Raw genomic sequence first — 21,319 nt, forward strand, 5'->3', positions numbered from 1 at the left:
TGGCTCCACCACTCACAACTCCCACAGCCTGTGATTTTGTTCAAGTAGTAGCATATTAGCTTGGTTTCTCATCTGTAAAATGGGATGACAATGCTCTCCGTGTCACGCAGAGCTGCTCAGAAAACATAAAATGCTATGGCTACATGTACCCCACAATGCCTGGCACAAAGCCCTTTCCCAGTGAGCTTTTGGTGCTTGTTCTTCCACTATCACAGCTCGCCCTTGTTCCATTCGCTATGCTACAACCTGACAAGGCATGGAGAAGTCTGTTCCATCCCATACCTTCACCTCTGTCCCTGAATTCTGCCCAATCACACCCTCCTTTGCTCTGCTCTCACTGGGCTTTGCTCTGCCTGGCAAAGCAGAGCAGCTGTCTAGAGAGAAGGCCCTTAACCGCTTCTTCAGCCTGAATTCTCACCATATCCCAAGAGCTCCTGTTTGGGCCCTTGAGCCTGCTGCTCGCCCTGCCCCCAGTGTCGATCCCTACCAATGTTTGCCACAAAGTCACTGCTCATGCCATGCTCTGCTGAGTACAGCCTCCCTCTGCACCATCTCAACAGAGCCTGCATGTCCCTGGCACCGAGTGCTCCCTGAGGCCATCCTTTGCCTTTTCTGTGCACCTCAGGTTTATTTTTCTTTTCCTCCTACTCCTTCTCCTTTTTTGTTGTTATTTTGTTTGCTCGTTTGTTTTGTTTTGTTTTTCAAGACAGGGTCTCTCTGTGTAGCCCCACTGTCCTGGAATTCACTCTATAGCCCAGGCTGGCCCCAAACTCACTGGGGAGGTCTCTGCCTCCCCAGTGCTGGAATCACAGGTGTGTACCACCACCTATTTTTTTCTTCTTGGGGGAGGGGCCTCCAGAGAAGTTCCTCTCCCATGAATTCTTGTGTCAGCATCTTCAAGCCAACTGGGTGAAGACTAGGGCACAAGCTCAAGACCTAAATCTGCCTTCTCTTTGCTACTCAAGACTCAGGCAGCATTAGCCTCTGAGGCACATATGCAAAGTCAGAGTAATCATTCCTGCTCTGCCTGCTCCCCAGGACTGCTGGGAAGGTGACACCACATTGCTATTCATTGCAGCTCATTTTTGCTACATGCCAGATCATGTCATTGTGCCCACTGTTTTCACACCACCACTCATGATGGACTTGCGTAAGTCTTATTTTTTCAGTGGCACCCAGAGGAGGAAGTGAGGTGGTTGGTTTTGGTTTTGTTGTGGTTTTATTTTTTCCCTTTTACTATAGGATTTAGCATGGAACACTCAAATGTTCGTCTTTTGTGAAGAATATTAAATACTATTGTCAGGACTGGCAAGTTGGCTCAGCAGTTAAGAGCACTTGCAAAGGATCTGAGTTTGGATCCCAGTACCCATAAGCTCACAAGTGTCTATAACACCAGTTATAAGAGATTTATGTCCTCTTTTGGCCTCTGTGGGCATGGCACACATGTAGTGTACATTCAGACAAGGAAGAACACTTACATATGCTAGCACACGCATGTACACACACACACACACACCTAAAAATGATGATATCTACTATCCTCTTAGGTCTTACCTTGAGCAACATCATCATACGTATTTTGGTTGACCATGCGCTCTACAATTTTAGCAGCCTGGGACACTTTGGTGATGTCATCACTCTGTGAGATATGGAAAGGCACATGTCTTTATCAGTTAGTGCCTGTGAAGGTCATATGACCCTGTGGTTACCTATGGCTCAGAAGTGGTTCACAGCCAAATATACCCTACACAGACACCACATGCTAGGAGCCCTTCCCTTACAGGTGCACAGGGGGCAGAGTGGATGTATTGGGCCCTGGGTAAAGCTGCCTCTCACTCTTCCATCTGGAGTCTGTTTTGGAAAAGGTACCTCTCTGAGCTCAAGAAAAGGCATTGAACAGAGACCAGGGAGGCATTGGAGGCAGAGCACTCAAGGCCCTGTTAGAGGCGTTGGTGGTGGCAGAGGCTTTCTCACACCAGGGAGCAACAGATCCCCACACAAGGCCTCAGGGATCTCCTGGCCCAAACTCCTTACTTAGTTTCAGGGTTAGGGAGTCACAGAGGCCTAGATGGGTAGAGATGAGCTGAATGTGGAATGCAAGGCCAAACTGGGCCTGCTAACCAGAGGCCCTTCTCAGACCACAGACAAAGCAGCAAGTTCTACCCTAGAAAACAACACCTGAATGAAAAAGCAGCTTCCACAAGCCCATAAAATAAACCACTTCGCAGGTTATTGGAGAAGCAAGAAGTTCAGGGTTTCAAGAAAAGCACAGGAAGGGGCTGGAGAGATGGTTCAGCAGTTAAGAGCCCTTACTGCTCTTGCAGAGGACTGGAGTCCCTTCCCCAGCACACAAAAGCCTCTAACTCCAGCTCCAGAGCAATTCGTGATTTTGGGACTCCAAAGGCACCTCATTCATGTGCACATAACCCATCTACCCACATACACACAATTAAAAATAATAAAAAATAAACTCTAGAAAAGAAAAGTGCAAAGAGTTTGGGGTGAGTGGCTAGAGGGAATAAGCTATGTGGGCGTCCAGAAGGATCCATGAGTTGAACATGTCATTCTTGAGATTAGTACTCCTGGGAGAGGCCACGTTGGGCTGTGATTGAAAGACTCGGTTCTAGGCCTGGCAAGGTTGCTCAGTGGGTAGAACCCAAGCACCTGAGTTCGTCCCCGGGATTCACATTGTGGAAGGAGAGAAAGGATTCCCACAAATTATCTTCTGACTTCTACACATGCTTGGCTCCTGTGAGACACTCCTCCCACAAATTAAATAAATAAAATCTATTTTGAAAACTTAAAAAGAAACTAGGTTCTAGATCACACAGATATGTGTGTATTTCTTTCCTAGTCCACTAAGCAGGAAGGAGCTGGAAGCAACCCTGAGCCAGGTACTTGAATTCTCTGAGTCATAGAGTCATGTGACAAAGGGAGGCTGGATGGACAGCATCTCCCTCAGAGACTGCTGTGGGGAGGAAATACAGTCACACCTATGTGGGTTTAGCTCATCCTGGTGGCCATGTGTTCAAAAGAAGCACAGCTTACAGGTAGAGGCGCTCACATTGGCCTCTGGGAAATGGCTCCCAGAGGGTCCCTCAAGACACTCCAGACTGACTCTATCTCAGAAAACTGGGCAAGGAGGGCAAACGTTGGAGTCTGTAAGTACAGTGCTCAGATCTACCGGTTCTCACACAGTTCTTTCACTTCTTGACCCAAAGCATAATCCCCTCCTTTTATAGCTCCCAGGCAAGACCTGTGAGAGGCAGGGCTTACTGTGGATGGAGAGTCAGTTAACTGACCCCACTTCCCTGGCTTGTCTGCCTGCAATCTGAACTCTCTTCTCTTGCCACAGGTAACCCCTTTTATTATACAAGGCAGTACCTCATTTCCTCCCAGCAGCACTTCCTTCTCTTCCAAGCTCCCGCAGCCCTGGTGTGGCATGCTACTAACTGTAATAATGCTGGTGCTGCACACACACTATCTCAGGTTTGTTCAACAACCTAGCAAATATGATGTCATTAAGATGGCTTTACACCTGGGGGAGCTGAGGCTTCAGAAAACTCCAGCTCATTTTATCAAGGCCAGGCTGGAAGCTAGTTCCTGCTCAGTCTGACTACACTATCTTTGTCCTGAAGGCACAGGACCCTAGCTATGGTCAGAGGAGAGGACAGTGGGTTATTACTTCCATTGTTCTAGGTGCTGTGCTATTGGAGTAGCCACATCTCTTTATGGGCTCTGACTGAACTGTGGCTTCTGATCCCGTTTGTTTCCTTACGCCTGCCAAATCTTCCTTTCAGTGTATTCAGCCAAACTGCTGATGAGCTTGAGACCTGAGGTCCATTACTGGAGACCTTCCCGTAGGGTCTCATGAACTTACACTTTTCTCGCTGCCCACACCTGAGGTTTTTACCAACCTAAGTAGACTGAGGTCTCTGAGGAAATGATGCTCCTGTGCTCACGCTCTAGGCCTGGGCAAAAAGAGATGCTCCTGCCGTTCTCTAGTCTACAGACAGCCCGGCTCAGTGCTGGCATTCCCAGCTACAACTCACCTCCTTTGGGGAGAGGTTTATTACCAAGGTACTCCCTGGAGAAAGCAGGTAAGAATCTGCCTATCCCTCTGTTCTCCATGTTAGCAAAGCTGGAAGAACCCAGAGTTATGGGGAACGCTAGGCATCAGCTTTGGCAGACTTTAGCCTCAGGAAAGTTTTCCGTTTCAGCCATAGTCTCCTCCTGGTTTCTGGGTCTTAATCATTCCAGTTGGGGTTTCTGCCATTGTGGGTTCGAGCAGAGCCAATAGCCCAAACCCTCACAGATCTTCACATTGACCCTAACCCAGACCAGAACCTCCTCTGACATCCCCTTCCTCTGAGGAAGGGTGCAAGGGAAACAAGGATCCTCACAGCCCTCAAGGTGGGGATTCTATGCCACTCACGGACTGAGGAACTCAGCTTGTCCACCATCATGCAGCTTGGTTAGTGACTCAAAAACAAAACGGAAAGATAGTGTCTCTTGGTCATCAACATCCCTTCAAATGTGACATCAGGATCATGGAACAGAACTAAGCGGAAGTGGGCACACCTGAGATACAGAAACAACTTCTTTTAACTGAGCTGGGTTTTAGTATGGTTGGAGAGGAGCAGAACTGCCATCCCGAGAGGCGCCCTGAGCGCTCTCCAAAGTGCTGAAACCAGCCTCTAGCTTCTGTGACCCTCCTTCCAAAGCAGGCTACACCCATAGGATCTCCGCTCTGGGACTCCATCTCCTGACCCAGATATTTCTCTGCTGTGGGAATAAACGAGGTTCTCCAGAATCTCCTGTGCTGGTCTCCTCCATGCCATCACTCTACGGCTCAATCACTGCTCTGTGCTGACCCCACACTCCTGCTGGCTGCACTGCTCTAAGCCCACAACCAAGGTCTTTCTGAAACGCACACTTGGCTCCAACTCAAGGTGGCTACATCCATTGACCTGATGTTGACAGTGTCTAGGATTAGGTTTGGACTGGAGCATGGCCCTGAAGGCTCACTGACCTGGTTTCACTTCTGCTGCTATGATAAAAATACCCTGGCAAAGGCAACTTAGGGGAATAATGGTTTAGTTTAGCTCAAAATTCCAGGTTACAATACATCATAGCAGGCAGCTCAGGGCAGCAGGAACTTGAGACAGCTATTCGCATCCCAGTCGGGGAGAGAGAATGAATACATGCATGCCTGATACTTAGCTCATGCTCTCCACTTTTATGCAGTCCAGCGCTCAAACCCAGGGAATAGTGTCACCTGAAATAGGTTGGGTCTTCCCTCATCAATTAATGCAATCAAGACAATTCCCTGTGGCTCAGTGGTTAAGAGCGCTGTCTGCTCTTCCAAATGGATCCCGGTTCAATTCCCAGCACCCACATGGCAGCTCACAACTGTCTATAATGTGAATTCCAAGGGATCTGACACCTTCATACTAATTACATAAAATAAAAAATTAAAATACATTTTAAAAAGACAATTCCCCCAAGAGATTCCCAAAGGCCAATCTGACCCACACAGTTCCTCACTGAGCCTTCTTCCTAGGTGAGTCTTCCTAGGCCATTCTTCCTAGGTAGTTCTTCCTAGGTGATTTAGTTGTCAAGTTGACAACAAAACTAACTATCACTTTATCAGACATAATTAAACAGAAGACTGAGGGCAGAGAAACTTATCATCTTCACCCTAGGCTCAAGGAGAGTGGCTTATCTCTAGATCACACCCCTACTGTGAACAGACCCTTAACTTCCCTGCAATACAGACAATAGAAACTGGTCAAGAAAGTCTGTCTCAGGCCGGCAATTCCCAAACCCTTCTGACCCTCAGAATAGGGATTCGAGAGATGTGGACTGCCAGACACAATTCTCTCTGCTATCACATCTTCTCCCAAGGTAAAAAAAAAAAATCACCCATCAATATCAGCCTTAACCTTTGAGTATCTGTGAAACCTTGTAAAGAGCTGAGCTTCTGTTTACCCACAGCCGAGATCCCACTCAGACATTCTGTGACAGCTGTAGATCTCCCCCGCCAAACCTGGGACTCCATAGATGTCAGTTTCCTCGTGGCCATCTTCTCTGGTTTCTTAGCCACTGGAGTCTTTGCCTTCTCCTTCTCTTTGGTCTTTTCCTGTTTCTCAAGCTCATCTACATAAGCATCATAGATTTCCCACTGGGTGAGAGCAAGACAGGAGAGTCACCACAGGGCACAGATTTCACTCCTGCCAGCTTGTCAGCCTGCAAGAGTTGGTCATATTACCCCCCGTCAAATGTCTCCATAGCACACTCCAATTGGCTCATTGTAATTACATGGTCAAAGTCTGTCTTCCGTGCTAATCACCCTGGAACAGGCAGGAAGGAGTTTTCAGGGTTCCTCTGAGCTAGCACAGAGTCTGAATCTTAAGCTGGAGATCAATGAATGTTGTTCTAGGTTTCACCCCCACCAGGCAGAAAACTGTGTAACCAACAGTTTGTTAGAGACTTCTAAAACTGAATTTAAAGATGTTTTTACAAAAGCTTATGGGCTGGAGAGATGGCTCAGAGGTTAAGAGCACTGGCTGCTCTTCCAGAGGTCCTGAGTTCAGTTCCCAGCAACCACATGGTGGCTCACAACCATCTATAATGAGATCTGGCACCCTCCTCTAGCATGCAGGTGTATTGGTATATGCAGGCAGAACACTGTATAATAAATAAATAAATCTTAATTTTTTTTTTTACTCAACCTGGTGAGATAGTTTGGAGATAAGGCACTTTCCACCAAGCCTGATGACCTGAGTTCAATCTCTAGGACCATATGGTGGAAAGAAACCTGAGTCCTGCCAGCTGTCCTTTGACCTACACACACTCAAACACACACACAATATTAATGGAAAAAGTGTCTGCCTCCATGGAAACAGGATAAACCTATTTGGCTCAAGTAGTGGCTGTCTACTTCACTGTCCACATCTTAAGATCAGAAGGAAATAAATAAGTATTCTGCCAACTGGACCTGAAGGCAAGCCCAAGCAGCAGAAGCAGCAGCAAGGCTCTGGTGCTGGGCAAATGCAGCAGCTGGCAGAGTGTTCCCTAGACTGGGCAGTCACTGCCACCTGGAGGCCAGACCCTTACAGGCACACCTTACACTTAAAGATTTGCCTGAAGGCCAATAGGCCTCTCCGCAAGGCACTTCAGCATTTGCTATCTCATTCAGAGACCTCCAACACCTCTGTGAGGCAGCTTATCATCCTTTATTGACAAAGAAAGAAACAAAAGCATTAAGAAGTGAAGCATATTGTGCCTAGGATCTCATAGAGGAACCAGCCGAGCTTGGGCCTGAGCTTAGGTCTCCAAGTCAGCACTGCCAGCCACTAGGGCTTAATGGGGAAGGATGGGGGTGGGGGTTCTGCAAGAATGCCAAAGGCTGCTGTAAAGGCAGTCAAAAGTACTTTGATACTTTAAAGCCAGTCACAGGGTGCCATAGGCTCCCTAAAGCTCCTGGGAACAAGCATTCTCACTTGTTGTGAGGTGAAACTCCAGAAGCCATGTCTCCAGCATGTACCACCTTGGCCTACAGGCATGCGGCTGGTGCAGAGCTTACTGCTGGGTACCTGTTGTTGATGTGCCTAGCGTTCAGAGACTGGCTTCTCAGGATAATCAAGGCAGATTGTCAGAGGAGCCTATCGCTGCTGAATGCTCCAGGATGTACTGGAGTGCAGATGAGGGCAGTTTTCAGGCTGAGCCAGGATCTTACCTGATTGGCTGTGGCTGAAAAGTTTGTCCTCGGTGGAGGCTCCATCTGACACTCCCGATCCTAGAGAACAGTGACAACCGAGGCCCATGGATGGCTTCACCCCCTCACTTAACCCAACAGTACATCTTTAGTAGCATTTTGGTTAGAGCTGAGGAAGGGATGTAACAGAAGCAAAGAAGAGCCTGGTGAAAGATTTAATTATTCAGATCCCACATTTGTTCTTCCATTTTGGCCTCCTTCAGTAGCCTAAGCTGAAGGGCAAGGGCAGTGAAGAAAAACTTCACCAGTTTTTAATCAAGAAAGGGTCCAGGTGGAAGATGGACAGATTTTCAAGAAGCCAACATGTCACCAGTCTCCAGACACAGGGTACAGAGGCCAGCCTCCCACAAGTGCTGGGGCTAATGTCCCTTACAAGAGAAGGTTTCTCCCTAATAATGTGCTCTCTGCATCCTCCCCATTAAGTATCACCCTATTATCCAACATCAGCCTAAGGACCACACAGGGTGCTACGCTCCATCATAGATGTACTACTGTAGAGCGTGTGTGTGTGTGTGTGTGTGTGTGTGTGTGTGTGTGTATCTTACCTAAAACCTGCCAGGCTCTCTCAGCCTGGATCCTTCATAGTCAGGAAACATTCTAGCATGTCTAAGCTGATAGAGACCATCAATTTCAGTTATATTGTTCCAAGACTCCCCATGTCGCTGGCATACTCCAGTCCTGATTTCAACTCTCTCTTCAAGTCTAACCCAAGTGTCAGCCTCTCAGTGAGGTCTGAGGGCTCTAGCCACCCCCCAACTGGCTAGATGGCTTGCGGTTCTCTTTGGAGAGATAAACTGGTCTTCCCTGTTACATCTGCCAGTCTCAGGCCTACAAGAACCTATCTCAGGCCTGTGTCTGCCTTCCCATTGTACAGCACAGAGCTTCATAGTAAAAGGGGATCTACCCGGAGCCGGTTGTTGAAGGTCTGTGATGCTCTTTCACTGAAGTTAAACTGGTTAGTTAGTTTTCGTTCTCTGGGCTGCATAGGAGCCATCAGTTCTTCTTCAATCACTTTTTCAGGCATCTGGAAACAAAGATCAGGAAGGACACCCTGATCAAGTAGGATGCGGGCAGGCGAGAGGATGCTGCCTGAAGCATTGGCAGCCTCTACTTCCCACCCCGAAAGCCTCCATCCACAGCTTATCTGGAGTAGTGGGGACAAGGAGCAACCACCCACCTCAGTTGCAGCAGGTATATCTGTCTGACTCCCAGCTTCAGTTTCTCCTTCTTTGGGTTCTTCGTCTTCTTCAAAGATTTCTGTATCTGAAGTCACCACCTTGGCAGATTCCTGGGAGCCTTGACAAGATGTTGCTGATGAGCTCAGGATCCACACCTGCTCAGGCTCTAGCAGGGAGGGTCATTTTCTTCCTGCCTTTCAGATCCTGCTTATGCCCTGGGCCTTCCCTGACTTCGGGGGAGGGGCTCTCAGGACTGTCCAAAACAGCTTGCTGTTGGACATCATGGAAGTAGAGGCCCCACAAAGCTCTGGAGGGACAGAGTCCTCAGAGAGCCAGGCTTGGCTGCAGCGTTAGGCTGGCCCACAGTCCTACCTCCTGCTAGCTCATCACGGTAGTGCTGCCGACGTCCTTCATCCGAGTCTTTGGGAATCAGGTTCCCCACCTGGCTGAAGTGAACCGCCAGCTGGTTCACAAAACCAATAGGCTTATACGTGCCTTCCTGGAAAGAAAGGGACTAAATCAGACCAGGGATCCCACAAAGGGATCCCTGTCATTCTGTCCTTCTGTCTGCTGTCAGAATGTAGTCTGCCTTAATTCTCTGAAACAGTGGTTCCCCAGCTTCCTAATGCTGCAGTCCTTTCATACAGTTCCTCATGTTGTGGTGACCCACAACCATAAATTATTTGTTGCTACTTCATAACTGTGATTTTGCTACTGTTATGAATTGTAATGTAATATCTGTGTTTTCTGATGGTCTTAGATGATGCCTAAGGTCAGTCCACCTCAAAGGGGTCAGGCATGCAGGTTGAGAACTGCTACTCTCAGGCCAGCATTTCGCCCTTCTTAAAGGAGCAGTAACCCTTGTTAGCATGGTTTTTCACTGTGTTTCTGCTTAAAGAAGGAAAGACAAATAAAATAATTTGTTTTTTAAAGTTCTCATCAAAGACTTGTTTAAAAATCACTTTTTTAAAAAATGTGAGATCCACATGGACCTGGAACTCTCTATGTGGTCAGGCTGGCCTCAGACTCAGAAAGCTGCCTGGCTCTGCCTCTCAAGCACTGGGATTAAAGGTGTGAGCCATTATGTTTGGTCTCAAAGCCTCATTTTTCAATATCCCCTGCTCCAAGCCTGAAGCAGTCCACACTTAAGGATCACTGGCTCAGGTACCTGGCCTCTGCATCCATGCCAAGGGACCCCAGTTCACCTGCCTCCGCTCAGACCTTGGGCAAGTCAGACACAATCATCCAGTACACCTGCCAAAGCCTCGCCACACCATGTTAGTGGATGTCAGAGGGGACAGAATAGCCCAGACAACCAAATCTCTAATCTCCTACTTCTGTCCAGGAGGACCACAGAATCCAGAGAAAGTTTGGGTTTGGCACTTGTCCAGGTCACATAGATGAGAAGCAGGACTGGGCTTCAAGCCCAAGAAACCGTATTTGTTCATTTAACAAGGAATTTTTGAGCAGCTATAACGTGCCAAGTATTTCCTAGGTGCCCAGGATATAAAGCTGAGCAAGAACAGACACAGTTCCTACTTTCACAGAACCTGTGATCTAGAGTTCCTGTGCACTCTCCTTGTTGATTAGACTCCTAGCAACCACAAAATGGAGTTGAAGACCAGAGGCACCTTTCCTTTTAAAACAGTTCTGTTCAACCATTTCACATCATGTGGAAGATAATTATATTTGTATGGCACCCTGAGATTAAAAAAAAAAAAATCAAAACAGGCTATAGGCTCTGGCTCTAGCAGACATCCCTGGCCTGGGAGTCTGGGAAGGCCACTATCACAACAGCTTGTGAGGCTCTGCCTTAAAAAGTCACTGCGAAGCCTCTCCTCTCAGTAATTCAGGTGGATGGGATGGAAAGGTGTAGTGGTTAGCAGCATGGCCTTTGATGGCAGAACTGGCCTCAGATCCTAAGTCTGCTCCTTACTATGACCATGACCTTATCATAAACCCCCAGGCCCTAGTTTCTTCTTCTATCAGATAAAATAATGTCATCCAATTTTCAAGATAGTGTAAGTATTGACAATAATGAAAGTAATCAATTAACACAACGCCTAACACATAAGTGCTCAGTATCAATGCTCAATAAAACAGAAACTAACAGCGTGATGATGACGGAGGTCCCCATGAGAATAAATGACCCATTAAGTTTTCTTTAAGACTTTGCCTCCATTCTGTCCTTAACAGCTACTTGGGAACTTCCTTTTCAATGTAGGGATAGAATTCAGATTATTTAGCAAATCAGTGGAAAGGAGCAGCCTTGGAACCTAGAACCAGACCTTGCAGGACCAATAGAGACAGGCACTGTAGGAGAACTTCAAGAGGCCAGAGATACTGAAAACATAAAGTGAGGTTTCCTGGGAGCCAGCTGGAAGTTTACTCAAAGGAAGGGCAAGAAGAGAACATTGAAATGGAAAGGCAACACCTGCCTGTCATGCTCTTGCCACTGAGTCCCAGAGGCACCCTCTTCCTAATGGCAAGACAGGAAGGTATGCCACAGTGTAGCATGACTTCAGAGAGTACAGGTTTCCTTCTAACCTAAGTGAGCTGCCCAAGGAGGACCATTAGCAAAACTCTTGATTAGTATCTTTTAGGAAATACATTAGGATTTGCTTCAACATCTTTGTGAAAGGGCTGACTACACAATCTGAACAGAAAACAGCATTACTTAGAATTTCCCAAAGAATAAACAATTCAAATGTTCTTCAACTGATGGATGGGTAAGGACAATGCAGCATATCATAGAATGAAATATTATTTGCCAATAAGAAGACATGAAGTATTGACATATGCTATAACATGGATAAATTGAAATGTGATGCTGAATGAAAGATGCCCAACACACAAGACTACAAAGTATAGGACCCATCCCCGGACATGTCCAGAATAGGCAAATCTAGAAACAAAAATAACTTAGTGCTTCCACAGGCTAGAGGAGATGGAGGGTTGAATAGTAACAACTATGAGGTATGGAGTCTCCTGCTGGGGAAATAAAGATATTTTAAGCCTGGCATGGAAGTACACACCTGTAATCTTAGCACTCAGGAGTGAAGTCAGGAGGATCAGAAGTTCAAGGTCATACTCAGCTACACAGCAAGCTCAAAGTCAGCTTGGATTATGAGATTCTGTCTCTAAGAAATAAAACGAGGACAAAAAGAGCCTGGAAATTGATTGTGTTGAGAGTTGTATAATTTATGAATAAGCTACACGCCGTCCTTGTAAGTTTTAAATGGGTGAATTATGGGCATGTAAACCGTACTCTGACAAAACCACCTCTAAGACGAAGTCATGCATGGCAAAACACAGGTATAAACCCATAACCAGCAAAGCTGAGGCACCCAAGGATCATGGAGTTGAGGTCAGCTTGGGTTGTATAGGGAGACCCTGTCTCAAAAATGAAACAAATAAAAAGCTGAAAAGGACAGGGACAGAGGGACATTTACTTTCTACCATTTTTGAATATTTTGAAATTTGTACTACAGGTTTCTTCTTATATATTCAAAACTCTCCCCACTAGTGTGTTTGTGTGTGTGTCTGTGTGTATATAAAATGTTTTGTTTTCTCTGTTTGCCGAAACAGGGTCTGCCATGTGGATATATCGTAGGCTGGCCTCAGATTTACAATGATGTTCCTGCTTCTGCTTCCCAAGTGCTGGAATCACAGGTGTGAGCCACTACAGCTGGCAAAATTGTTTAAAAGAAGCAATTTTAAACTAGGTAGTTGTCAGACAAACTAGTTCACATCTTGCCTTGAACCCAGGTTGTGTGACATTTGCCATTTGTTTTATGTAATTTAACAGCAGAATCAAAAAAAAGAAGATAACAATAGTTTTCTATCAAAGAAACATGAGGGTTGTCTGTGATAGTCTGTGTAAAAATACCTCATATAGGATGCTGGCACACAGTAGGAATGGAACAAAAAAGCCCCGAAGTGAAATAAGAAACAGAGGTATGACTTCTGCTTCCGCTCAAAAGTCCTCTGGAATTCTGTACAGACCTTACGGGCGCTGACCCTGCAGTGGCTTGAAACAGCGTTGTCTCTGACTCAGAACTTGCTCACACCACGCTTACCCTGGGAGTCACCTACCTGCCTATCCCATCAAGGGACCATGTGCCCAGAGCCTGCCAGGACTGCTCTCAGATGGAAAGATCCTATGTGGATGTGAGGCCAACAGCTCTTTCAGAGGGGACTCTATCCAGGGCTCTGCCTGGAGGAAAAGCTAAGCTTCTAAAACCCAACAGCTTGTGTTGCTGGAGAATGTGTCTGTATATGAGAAAGGCATTCTTGGAAATGAAAAGCTGGGACACAGCTCATGGTGAAATATTTGATCAGTGTGTGCAAAGCTCTCAGCTTACTGGAGTCAGTGCCAGCACCACAAGGAAAGAATCCTTGGGATAGGAAGGCTTTCAATTAGCAAGACTTGTAGGGAGATTCATTTCGAAATTTCAAAAGGGCCTGCTAGGTGGCTAAGCTTGCTGCCACACCTGACCACCTCAGTTTGATGGCCTAGATCTCCACAGGGGGGAAAGAGAAGCAGCTCCGTAATGTTGTCTTCTGACCTCTGATCCCCAAACCCTGGAACACTCCTTGTAAATTTCTAGCCAAGGACCTCATTTTACAAGTGATCACTTGTGAAATAGCCAGAAGCTTTGGCAATGTGCTCAGTCACTGTTGCTTCCAGAGCACATCAAGGCCCTGCCCAGGAGGGCATGACTTACTTTGAAGCTGTACCTGACAATATTCTGGGGTGCATGTGGGTTGTTGGCTGTCAGGATCCGAGTAAACTCTTCCTTTAACTCCTGAAGGAGAGAAACACCAAGAGGGTCATGCATAAAGTGTGCTTGGGTTTCCTCCTGCCCCCCGCCCCTCACCTCTGAGACTCAGGACCTCAGGGCCCCTGTAAGCTCTGTGCAGGCTTTTAATCTGCACTGTGAAAGAGCCCATCTCTGAAGCAGCAGGAAAGAAAAAGAGCGAGGAGAGCAGGCTGCTCACTCACTGCATCAGTCAACTCCAGCTGGTCCGGGGGTCGCACTGTGGCTCTGGATTGGGACCAGTCATCAGTGCCTTCTCCTACATCAGTCCCTGAATCTTCATCCTAAACAAAACCCCAAGAGAATCTTCTTGGATACACAAGTGATGCTGCAGGAACCCTTTATTCCCAGGTCCTCACTGAAACCAAGTCCCGTCCATTGTGCACAGAATACATAATGTCCAACAGAGCACTGTGCATGGAAGACTCCAGAGGAACTGCTGAGGCCATGGTTCTCAGGGCCTGGAAGATCATGGCCACCTCTCTCCTGGGATCAGGGCTCACCCAAAACACTGTGGTGGGCCTTTGTCCCCAGCAGGGTAGCAGAAGATCTGGCTCTTCCTCTTGCCTTCCATAAAGCCTAGAAGCTGAAGTCCATACCACTCACCAAGGACTTTACGTCAAGCGCTTAGCCAGCCAGGGAGAGGCCAGAGACAGCTGTTCATCAACCACTGCTGTCCAAACTAGTATTTGACCTTCCAATCTGCCACATCAATTACTCTTTTTTTTTTTTTAATGATTCTTAAAGCAAATACTGTATTGTACTTTGCTTCTTTAAATTAACAAACTCAGGGGTAGAAGCTCTGCATTGCTTGCTAGAGTTAAATATCCTGCCAAAGCGGCCATGGGTATTTGAAGTGTTCATCTTTACTAACAATCAAAGACATTCAGAACAAAGCAATACTTTTTCTTCCACAATAATACTGGAAAACAACAAGAAGAGCATTCAGTGTGGAAGGTGAGATTCCAGGGAGAGGTACAACCTTTCTAAAGAGCAATGTGAATATATTTACCCAAGTAATAAGAAAATAACCAAAGACACGCCCAGAGGGACAGGCGTGTGGTTGCCCATTAGAAGGTTGGTCATAATAGTGAAAAAGAGGAAATGTTGCTGTATTTCCTCTACAGTGAGGCACGATGAACACAGTATGGCATGGCCTTAAGGGACATATGGTTAAATATTATGTAATAATTTTAAATGATAGAAGAAAAGTGCATTAGGAATGGAAGATTTCCTAAATATTTATGTGAAAACAGTTCATAAAATAATGCTGTTCTGTTACATTTAAAAGTGAATATGTGTACTTTTGTATATACTTAAAAATATCTGGGAGGATATAACATTGGTTGTTAAATAAAAGGTTATCCTAAGCAGTAGCTTAAGCATAACCTTAAGGTTCTTCTATCTTGTTCAACTTTTCTAAAAATATATAGATAATATTTTCCATAGGAAAAAAAATGCCATTAGATCTTGTTGAATGAATGGTGGTCTCAGTACTTACTCTTTTCCTGGCTCCTCTGGTCACATTGATACTCTAAAGGGAAAATAAAATAGAAGATAAGTCACAGGTGAAACCGCATAGGGAGAGCATGCATTATGTGCTAGGGAGGCTCTGCCCAAGAACTTTGCAGCAAAGGGCTTTGAGCTTTCCCAACTCTCAGAACCATGCTGTACCTTCCAGTGGCATGGGTGCTTAGAGAACTAAGGAGGTCCTATATCTGAGGCAACCCTATTTTAGCATGACCACAACTAACCCATGAAGAGTAACCCAGGAAACTTAGTACTGGGAAATTTACTTATAACTAATTCAGCAAATATTTTAGAGTATATGCAAAACTCTGAGGATGTAGTTTTGTTGGTAGAATGCTCAGTGCAATGTATGAAATCCTGGATTCACCTCCTAGTACCACACAAACCCAGGATTGGTGGGCCAGCAGCATGTTTCAGAGGATAAAGGCAACTTGTTCATAAGCCTGGTGACCTGAGTTTGATCCCTGAGACACCCATGGTAGAAGGAGAGAAGAGTCTACAAATTGTCCTCTAACTTGCACATAAGTGCTATGGCGCGCGCGCACGCACACGCACACACACACACACACGCTCATTTGCACAGCGCATAGTTGCACCTTTGATCCCAGCACTCAGGAGGCAGGGAAAAGTGGATCTCTTTGAGTTTGAGACCAGCTTGGTCTACACGGTGAATTCCAGGCCAGCCAGGGCTACACAGTGACACTGTCAAAAAATAAAATAAAATAAACAAACCAACAAGTGCAAAACAAACACATGGTGGTATACACCTGTACTTTCAGCACTGAACGGAGCAATATGGGGTTTCAAAAGCATCTTGTATTTATAACACCTGTTTGGAATACATATAAGCCCCTATGAGTAGATGTTTATTTGGGAAAAAAACATTGGTTTTTTTGAGGTGGTGTTTTCTATGTAGCTCTAGTTGTCTTGGAACTCACTCTGTAGACAGGCTGGCCTCCAACTCATACAGACCCACCTGCCTCTGCCTTTCAAGTGCTGTGCTTAAAGGCTTGCACCATCATCACCCAGCCTCATGTAGGAGTTTATTTGGTTGGAATATTACTATATTCCATCACCTGGAATGCTCAAACACAGAAGGTATTGAGATAATTTACAGAATAGATTAAGGAATTCCATCAGCCTCATTGGTGAAGATAACCTTGGGAAAAAGTTTTCCTCTTTGGGCTTTAGACTTCTCATCAGTGAAAAGTACAGAACGGACATGATAACTTGCTCCAGTTCTGTTTGTTAAACGTCATATGCAGGGGCTGGAGTGGTGGTGGAGAGATGGCTGAGTGGTTAAGAACGTGGCTGCTCTTCTAGAGAACTTGGGTGTGAACTCCAGTCCCCACAACAGAGACTTAGAACCAATTGTAACTTTAGTTCCAGGGAATCCACCACCTCTCTGACCTCTGAGGGCACCAAGCACATCGTACACAGGCATGCATGCAGGCAAAATACCCATATACAAATACATTTTTAAAACATTAAATGTCATGTTTTCAAGAGCATATAATTTGACTGTCTTCCCAAAGTTCACATGTTATAGGCCTGGCCCCAGGCTGGGTACTAGAAAGCAATGGAACCTTTAATGGGTTCTGGTGGGAAACCCTTGGGATATTGGGGACATGCCTTTGGAAGGCATAAAGGTACTGTTGTAATCTGAAACGTGGTAGTTCCCAGAGAGTGTTTATAAAAGGAGTAAGCCTGGCACCTCCTTCTCCCTTTGCTTCTGATTCAAGACATTATCCTTCCTCCTGTGCTGGCTCTGCTGTGCGGTCCTCACCTGAGCAGATATAATAGAGAAACAATGCTCCGAGTCTCTCCGGAACTGCGAGCTAAAATGAACCTTTTTTTTTCTAGTCGGGCAGTGGTAGCACACATCTTTAATCCCAGCACTTGGAAGGCAGAGACAGGCAGATCTCTGAGTTCGAGGCCTGGTCTACAGAGCGAGATCCAGGACAGGGAGGGCTATTACACAGAGAAACCCTGTCTCAAAACAAAACAAACAAAACAACAACCAAACCTCTTTTCATCAAGTACTGCCTCAGAAGCTGTCTAGTACAAGAAACATGCTCAATTCAACCTGATAAACATTTGTGGATCATTTGTTTATTTTTTGTGCACTAAGCTAAGCAGTGGAGCACTTGTCAGGTTTACCTAGAATGCAAGTTGGTATTAATGCCCACTCAGCATAAGTCCTGAAAGCTAGCTCTGTGCCAGGCTGCTGTAAGAGTGTGTGAGTGCTACCTTACCAGCTTGGGGTATACAACAAAGATGTCATTTTGTGACCATTTATCAGCTTAGTGTCAACAGAACAAGATTTCATAGGTGATGTTTTTAATATTTATTTTTATTTATGTGTATGTATGAGTATTTGTATTATGTCACCTGTGTGCATGAACCTGTGGAAGTCAGAAGACAGCATAGGAACCCCTGAGCTAGACTTACAAGTGAGCTACCCCATAGGGGTGATGGGAACCAAATTCATGTTTACTGAAGAGCAGAAAAGACTCTTAACCACTGAGCCATCTCTCCAACCTGGGTTTTATGTTTTGTTTTATTTTTAAGAAAAAAAAAAAGGTAAGAAAAGAACAGTGACACAGACAGTAAAATGTTTCATCAAACAAAAATCTAACATTTGAATGAAGGAGGTGGAGTGTGGGTGTGTCCAGTCACCATGCCCTGTGGGTGTGTCCAGTCACCACTGTCCTGTAAGTGTCTGTAAAACATTTATCTGGCAATGAAAAAGAACTGACAAGGCACTTTGAGTGTGATTGTTTTTGGCAGTTGGAAATATTTCAATTAACACACTATAAAAGCCACACTATAATAAATGCAAAACAGACCAATAAAATCAGCCACAGCCCTGACTTCCTAACAATGGCAAAGGAGATTGAATGTCAGGCTGCCACTCTGGGCCCTTGGTCTTCCAGAAGGAGACGCCAGAGACAGACAAGCCTGAATTCCTGAAAAGCTTTTGATGGCTGTTTCCAGAAACCATCAAATCACAGAAGAAGAAAGCCCAGGCTCCTTCCCTGGGCACTCAGAACTCCATCAGCCTGGCCTTATGTCTCCAGTCTAGCCTTCCTACCCTACTATAGCCAGGGCTTTGAGATGCAATCTCTCAAGGCTCCTTCTAGCCCCCAGCTTGCCGTGGACCTTCCCTGCACTCCACCTTTGCTTTTATTCTTCTTCCAGGAGCACCAGCTCTTCTTCCTACCTGCTGTGACAGCTCTGCCTAAAAAAGCCCACTCAGCTGGCCTCTGTCCCATCTCTCTCCTCTCCTAGCCCCCTTCCTCTTCTTCCCTCACTTCCCTCCCTCCCTCTGAGCAGGCTCCCTTCTACTCTCTATACTGAACTGGCACTGGCTTTTGTGAGATTAAGGACCCAATTAGGTTTTATTTAGACACTCTCTTGTCTCTTTTGGTTTACAAAAGGGGACAGTACTATGAAAAGAATCACAGCACTGCAGTCTATGTGGGAGGTGGCTTAGAAGTCCCAGCACAGGAGGCCTGCCATTCTTATGCCATTGACCACAGAAGGCCCTCTTCTCATGGGCAGGCTATTCTATATGATCAACTGAAGCTACCTCAGAGTGGGACAGGAAGAAGCCTACCCAGGCCACTATGGCAAGCAACATACCTCTGGTCATTAGTGAGAAGCCAGGTGTCTCAGCGTGAGCGCCTTCACAGTTGAACATGCTCCTGTTCTTATTGACTAACTACATTTGGTTTCCCTGTGTCCAGTTTCTCTCCCCTTTGACTTTATCATTAACACCATTTTTAACTAGCAGACACTTGCTTTGGCAGACACTTGCTTTGGGATAACCATTCACTAAATGATTTGTGTATATTATCACATTTAATATTTTTAATCAGCCTGTGGGGTCATTATCCCTTCTTTACAGATGAGAGAGTAAAGATTTAGAGAGATAGAGCAACTGATCCCAAGTCAACATAATTTGAGAGCACACTTTAGTCACTGCAGTCTTTGTAAAATGTGAATGTGATCATGTTGCTCTCTTGAATTAAAGTCTCCAAGAACCCCCCCCCACACACACACACACACACACTGTTTAGGAGAGGAAACTCAAGTGTCCTGTCATGACCTCATTTCTTCTCCTAGTCATGCTCAGTCACATAGAGGACTCCCATGTGTAAGCAGAAAGAGCCATGTAAGCAGAGATTCTGGACCTGAGTGTCTGATGGTCAGACTGAACCAATGGGAGGTTGGGTGTGCCCCCTGCAGCCTTCTCTGCTAGGAGACAGTGGCTTACCTATGAGAGGCTGCCCACACAACTTCTTTCCTGGAGAAAGAGTGGCAGGTGGTAGCTCCAGCTGTGAAGGTGGCTTGAGACAGGCCAAAAGGCAGGCCAAAGAGACATGAAGAGGAAAAGGCTTTCTTGTGAAAGCAAAAGGAGTGGTAGCCTGGCCACAGGTAACGCTAAGAAATCCTGCAAAAAGTAAGGTGTTTCTGTGCCTGAGATGATGGTGACCCTTGATTCCATTCCTATCTAAGCATCTTTTGTCATCAATGAAGTGTTGTCTTCAAGTCTGTAGTTCATTTCATAATTAACTTCAGTAAAAAAGGAAAAAAGAAACTCTGTCTTTCTCCATGCTATGTGCCCCCATTTCCTGAGCCATCGAATTTTTCTGTTCTGTGCCAAGCATCTCTCTCCCTTACCTCAACACCACCAACCATTATGTCTGGCCAGTTAGCACCATTCTGTCAGGGCAGGCCTCCCTCGTTAAGATGCTGCCTTTCAGCAGGCATGGTGGTGCACATCTTTAATCTTAGCATTTCTGAGGCAGCGGCAGGTGATCTCTGTGAGTTCAAGGCCATCTTGGCCTACACAATGAGCTCCAGGACAGCCAGAACTTGTTAGAGAAACCCCTTCTGAAAACAAACACCAACAAAGATGCTGCCTCTCTGCACAGTGCCAGCTCTTTCCTCAGGCACAGTACTGGATCGCCTGCATGGTTCAGCACACTTTTGTATGAGCTTTAGTTTAAGATCCATCCTAGACCAGTTTTCTAGCGGGCCTGAGTTTGCTTACAACCACCTTGTAACTTCAGATCCAGAGGTATCCAATGCCTCTGGTCTCTATGGACATCTGCATTCACAAGCAAGTACATATACATATAATTAATAATAATAATAACTAATAACAACTCTTTTAAAACTATATCTTTTGGCTTCATCGAGCTTCCAGTACTATCCTTGTTTATAATCAACCTTCAGTGTAGCCCCTTGCAGAAGCCTTAGGCAGGCAGTACCCTGGCTCCTCAGAGGTGCCTACAAAGCAGGAAATGGTTCTCATTTTAAAGATAAGGCTCTTGAGAAAAGTTCATATAAATGATGCTCATGATGCAAGGGTACATTGGAAACAAACTTCCTCACCTTTGTGAGTGATGATAATTATTACCGCCTGCTGTGCATCTACCAGCACTTACAATTAATTTGTTTTCTGATTGGTTTTGTACAGTATAAGTAGCATAGGTGTCTCTGAGCATAATTTAGGGTAAAAAAGGTTATTTAATTTTTTGTTTTGTTTTGTTATTTCGAGACTAGGTTTCTCTGATTGGCCCTGGCTGTCCTGAAACTCGACCTGTAGAGTAGAGCTCTGACTGCCTCTGCTTCCCAAGTGCTGGGATTAAAGGCATGCACCACCACTGCCCACCCAGCAATTTAAAAAGTCTCAAGTCTTCAGGAGTGAAAAGTAAGTAGGAAAAAAAGTTAAATAAATAATTTTAAAAGGATTAGAAGTACAGGGCTTTAATCTTAGCACCCAAGAGGCAGAGAAAGCCAGATTTCTCTGAGTTCCAAGGCCAACCTGGTCTATACAGTGAGTTGCAGGCTAGTCAGGGCTATACAGTAAAGGACTCAAAATAAAAATAAAATAAAATAAAGAAGAAGAAGGAGGAGGAGGAGGAGGGGAAGGGGAAGGGGAAGGAGAAGGAAAAGAAGAAGAAGAAGAAGAAGAAGAAGAAGAAGAAGAAGAAGAAGAA

General features: G+C 45.6%; 1 protein-coding gene across 2 annotated transcripts in view; it reads right to left on the bottom strand.

Annotated features, from left to right (window-relative positions):
* Nucleotides 1-21,319, bottom strand: part of Dnai1 (dynein axonemal intermediate chain 1) — a 63,936-nt gene that overhangs the window by 25,642 nt on the left and 16,975 nt on the right. Inside the window, exons 2-10 of one of the 2 annotated variants that reach the window (XM_055618644.1) lie at nt 15,280-15,312; nt 13,964-14,062; nt 13,686-13,766; nt 9,331-9,457; nt 8,958-9,076; nt 8,685-8,804; nt 7,742-7,801; nt 6,050-6,184; nt 1,555-1,639 (exon numbers count right to left, since the gene is read on the bottom strand). In XM_055618644.1, the coding sequence (XP_055474619.1) occupies nt 1,555-1,639; nt 6,050-6,184; nt 7,742-7,801; nt 8,685-8,804; nt 8,958-9,076; nt 9,331-9,457; nt 13,686-13,766; nt 13,964-14,062; nt 15,280-15,312 (859 nt within the window). The remainder of the gene's footprint in view (nt 1-1,554; nt 1,640-6,049; nt 6,185-7,741; nt 7,802-8,684; nt 8,805-8,957; nt 9,077-9,330; nt 9,458-13,685; nt 13,767-13,963; nt 14,063-15,279; nt 15,313-21,319) is intronic. The other variant, XM_055618645.1, reaches the window with a different exon arrangement.

The sequence above is a fragment of the Psammomys obesus genome, unplaced genomic scaffold (genome assembly GCF_907164565.1).
Source record: "Psammomys obesus unplaced genomic scaffold, mPsaObe1.curated_primary_1811, whole genome shotgun sequence".
In the NCBI taxonomy this organism is placed as follows: Eukaryota; Metazoa; Chordata; class Mammalia; order Rodentia; family Muridae; genus Psammomys; species Psammomys obesus.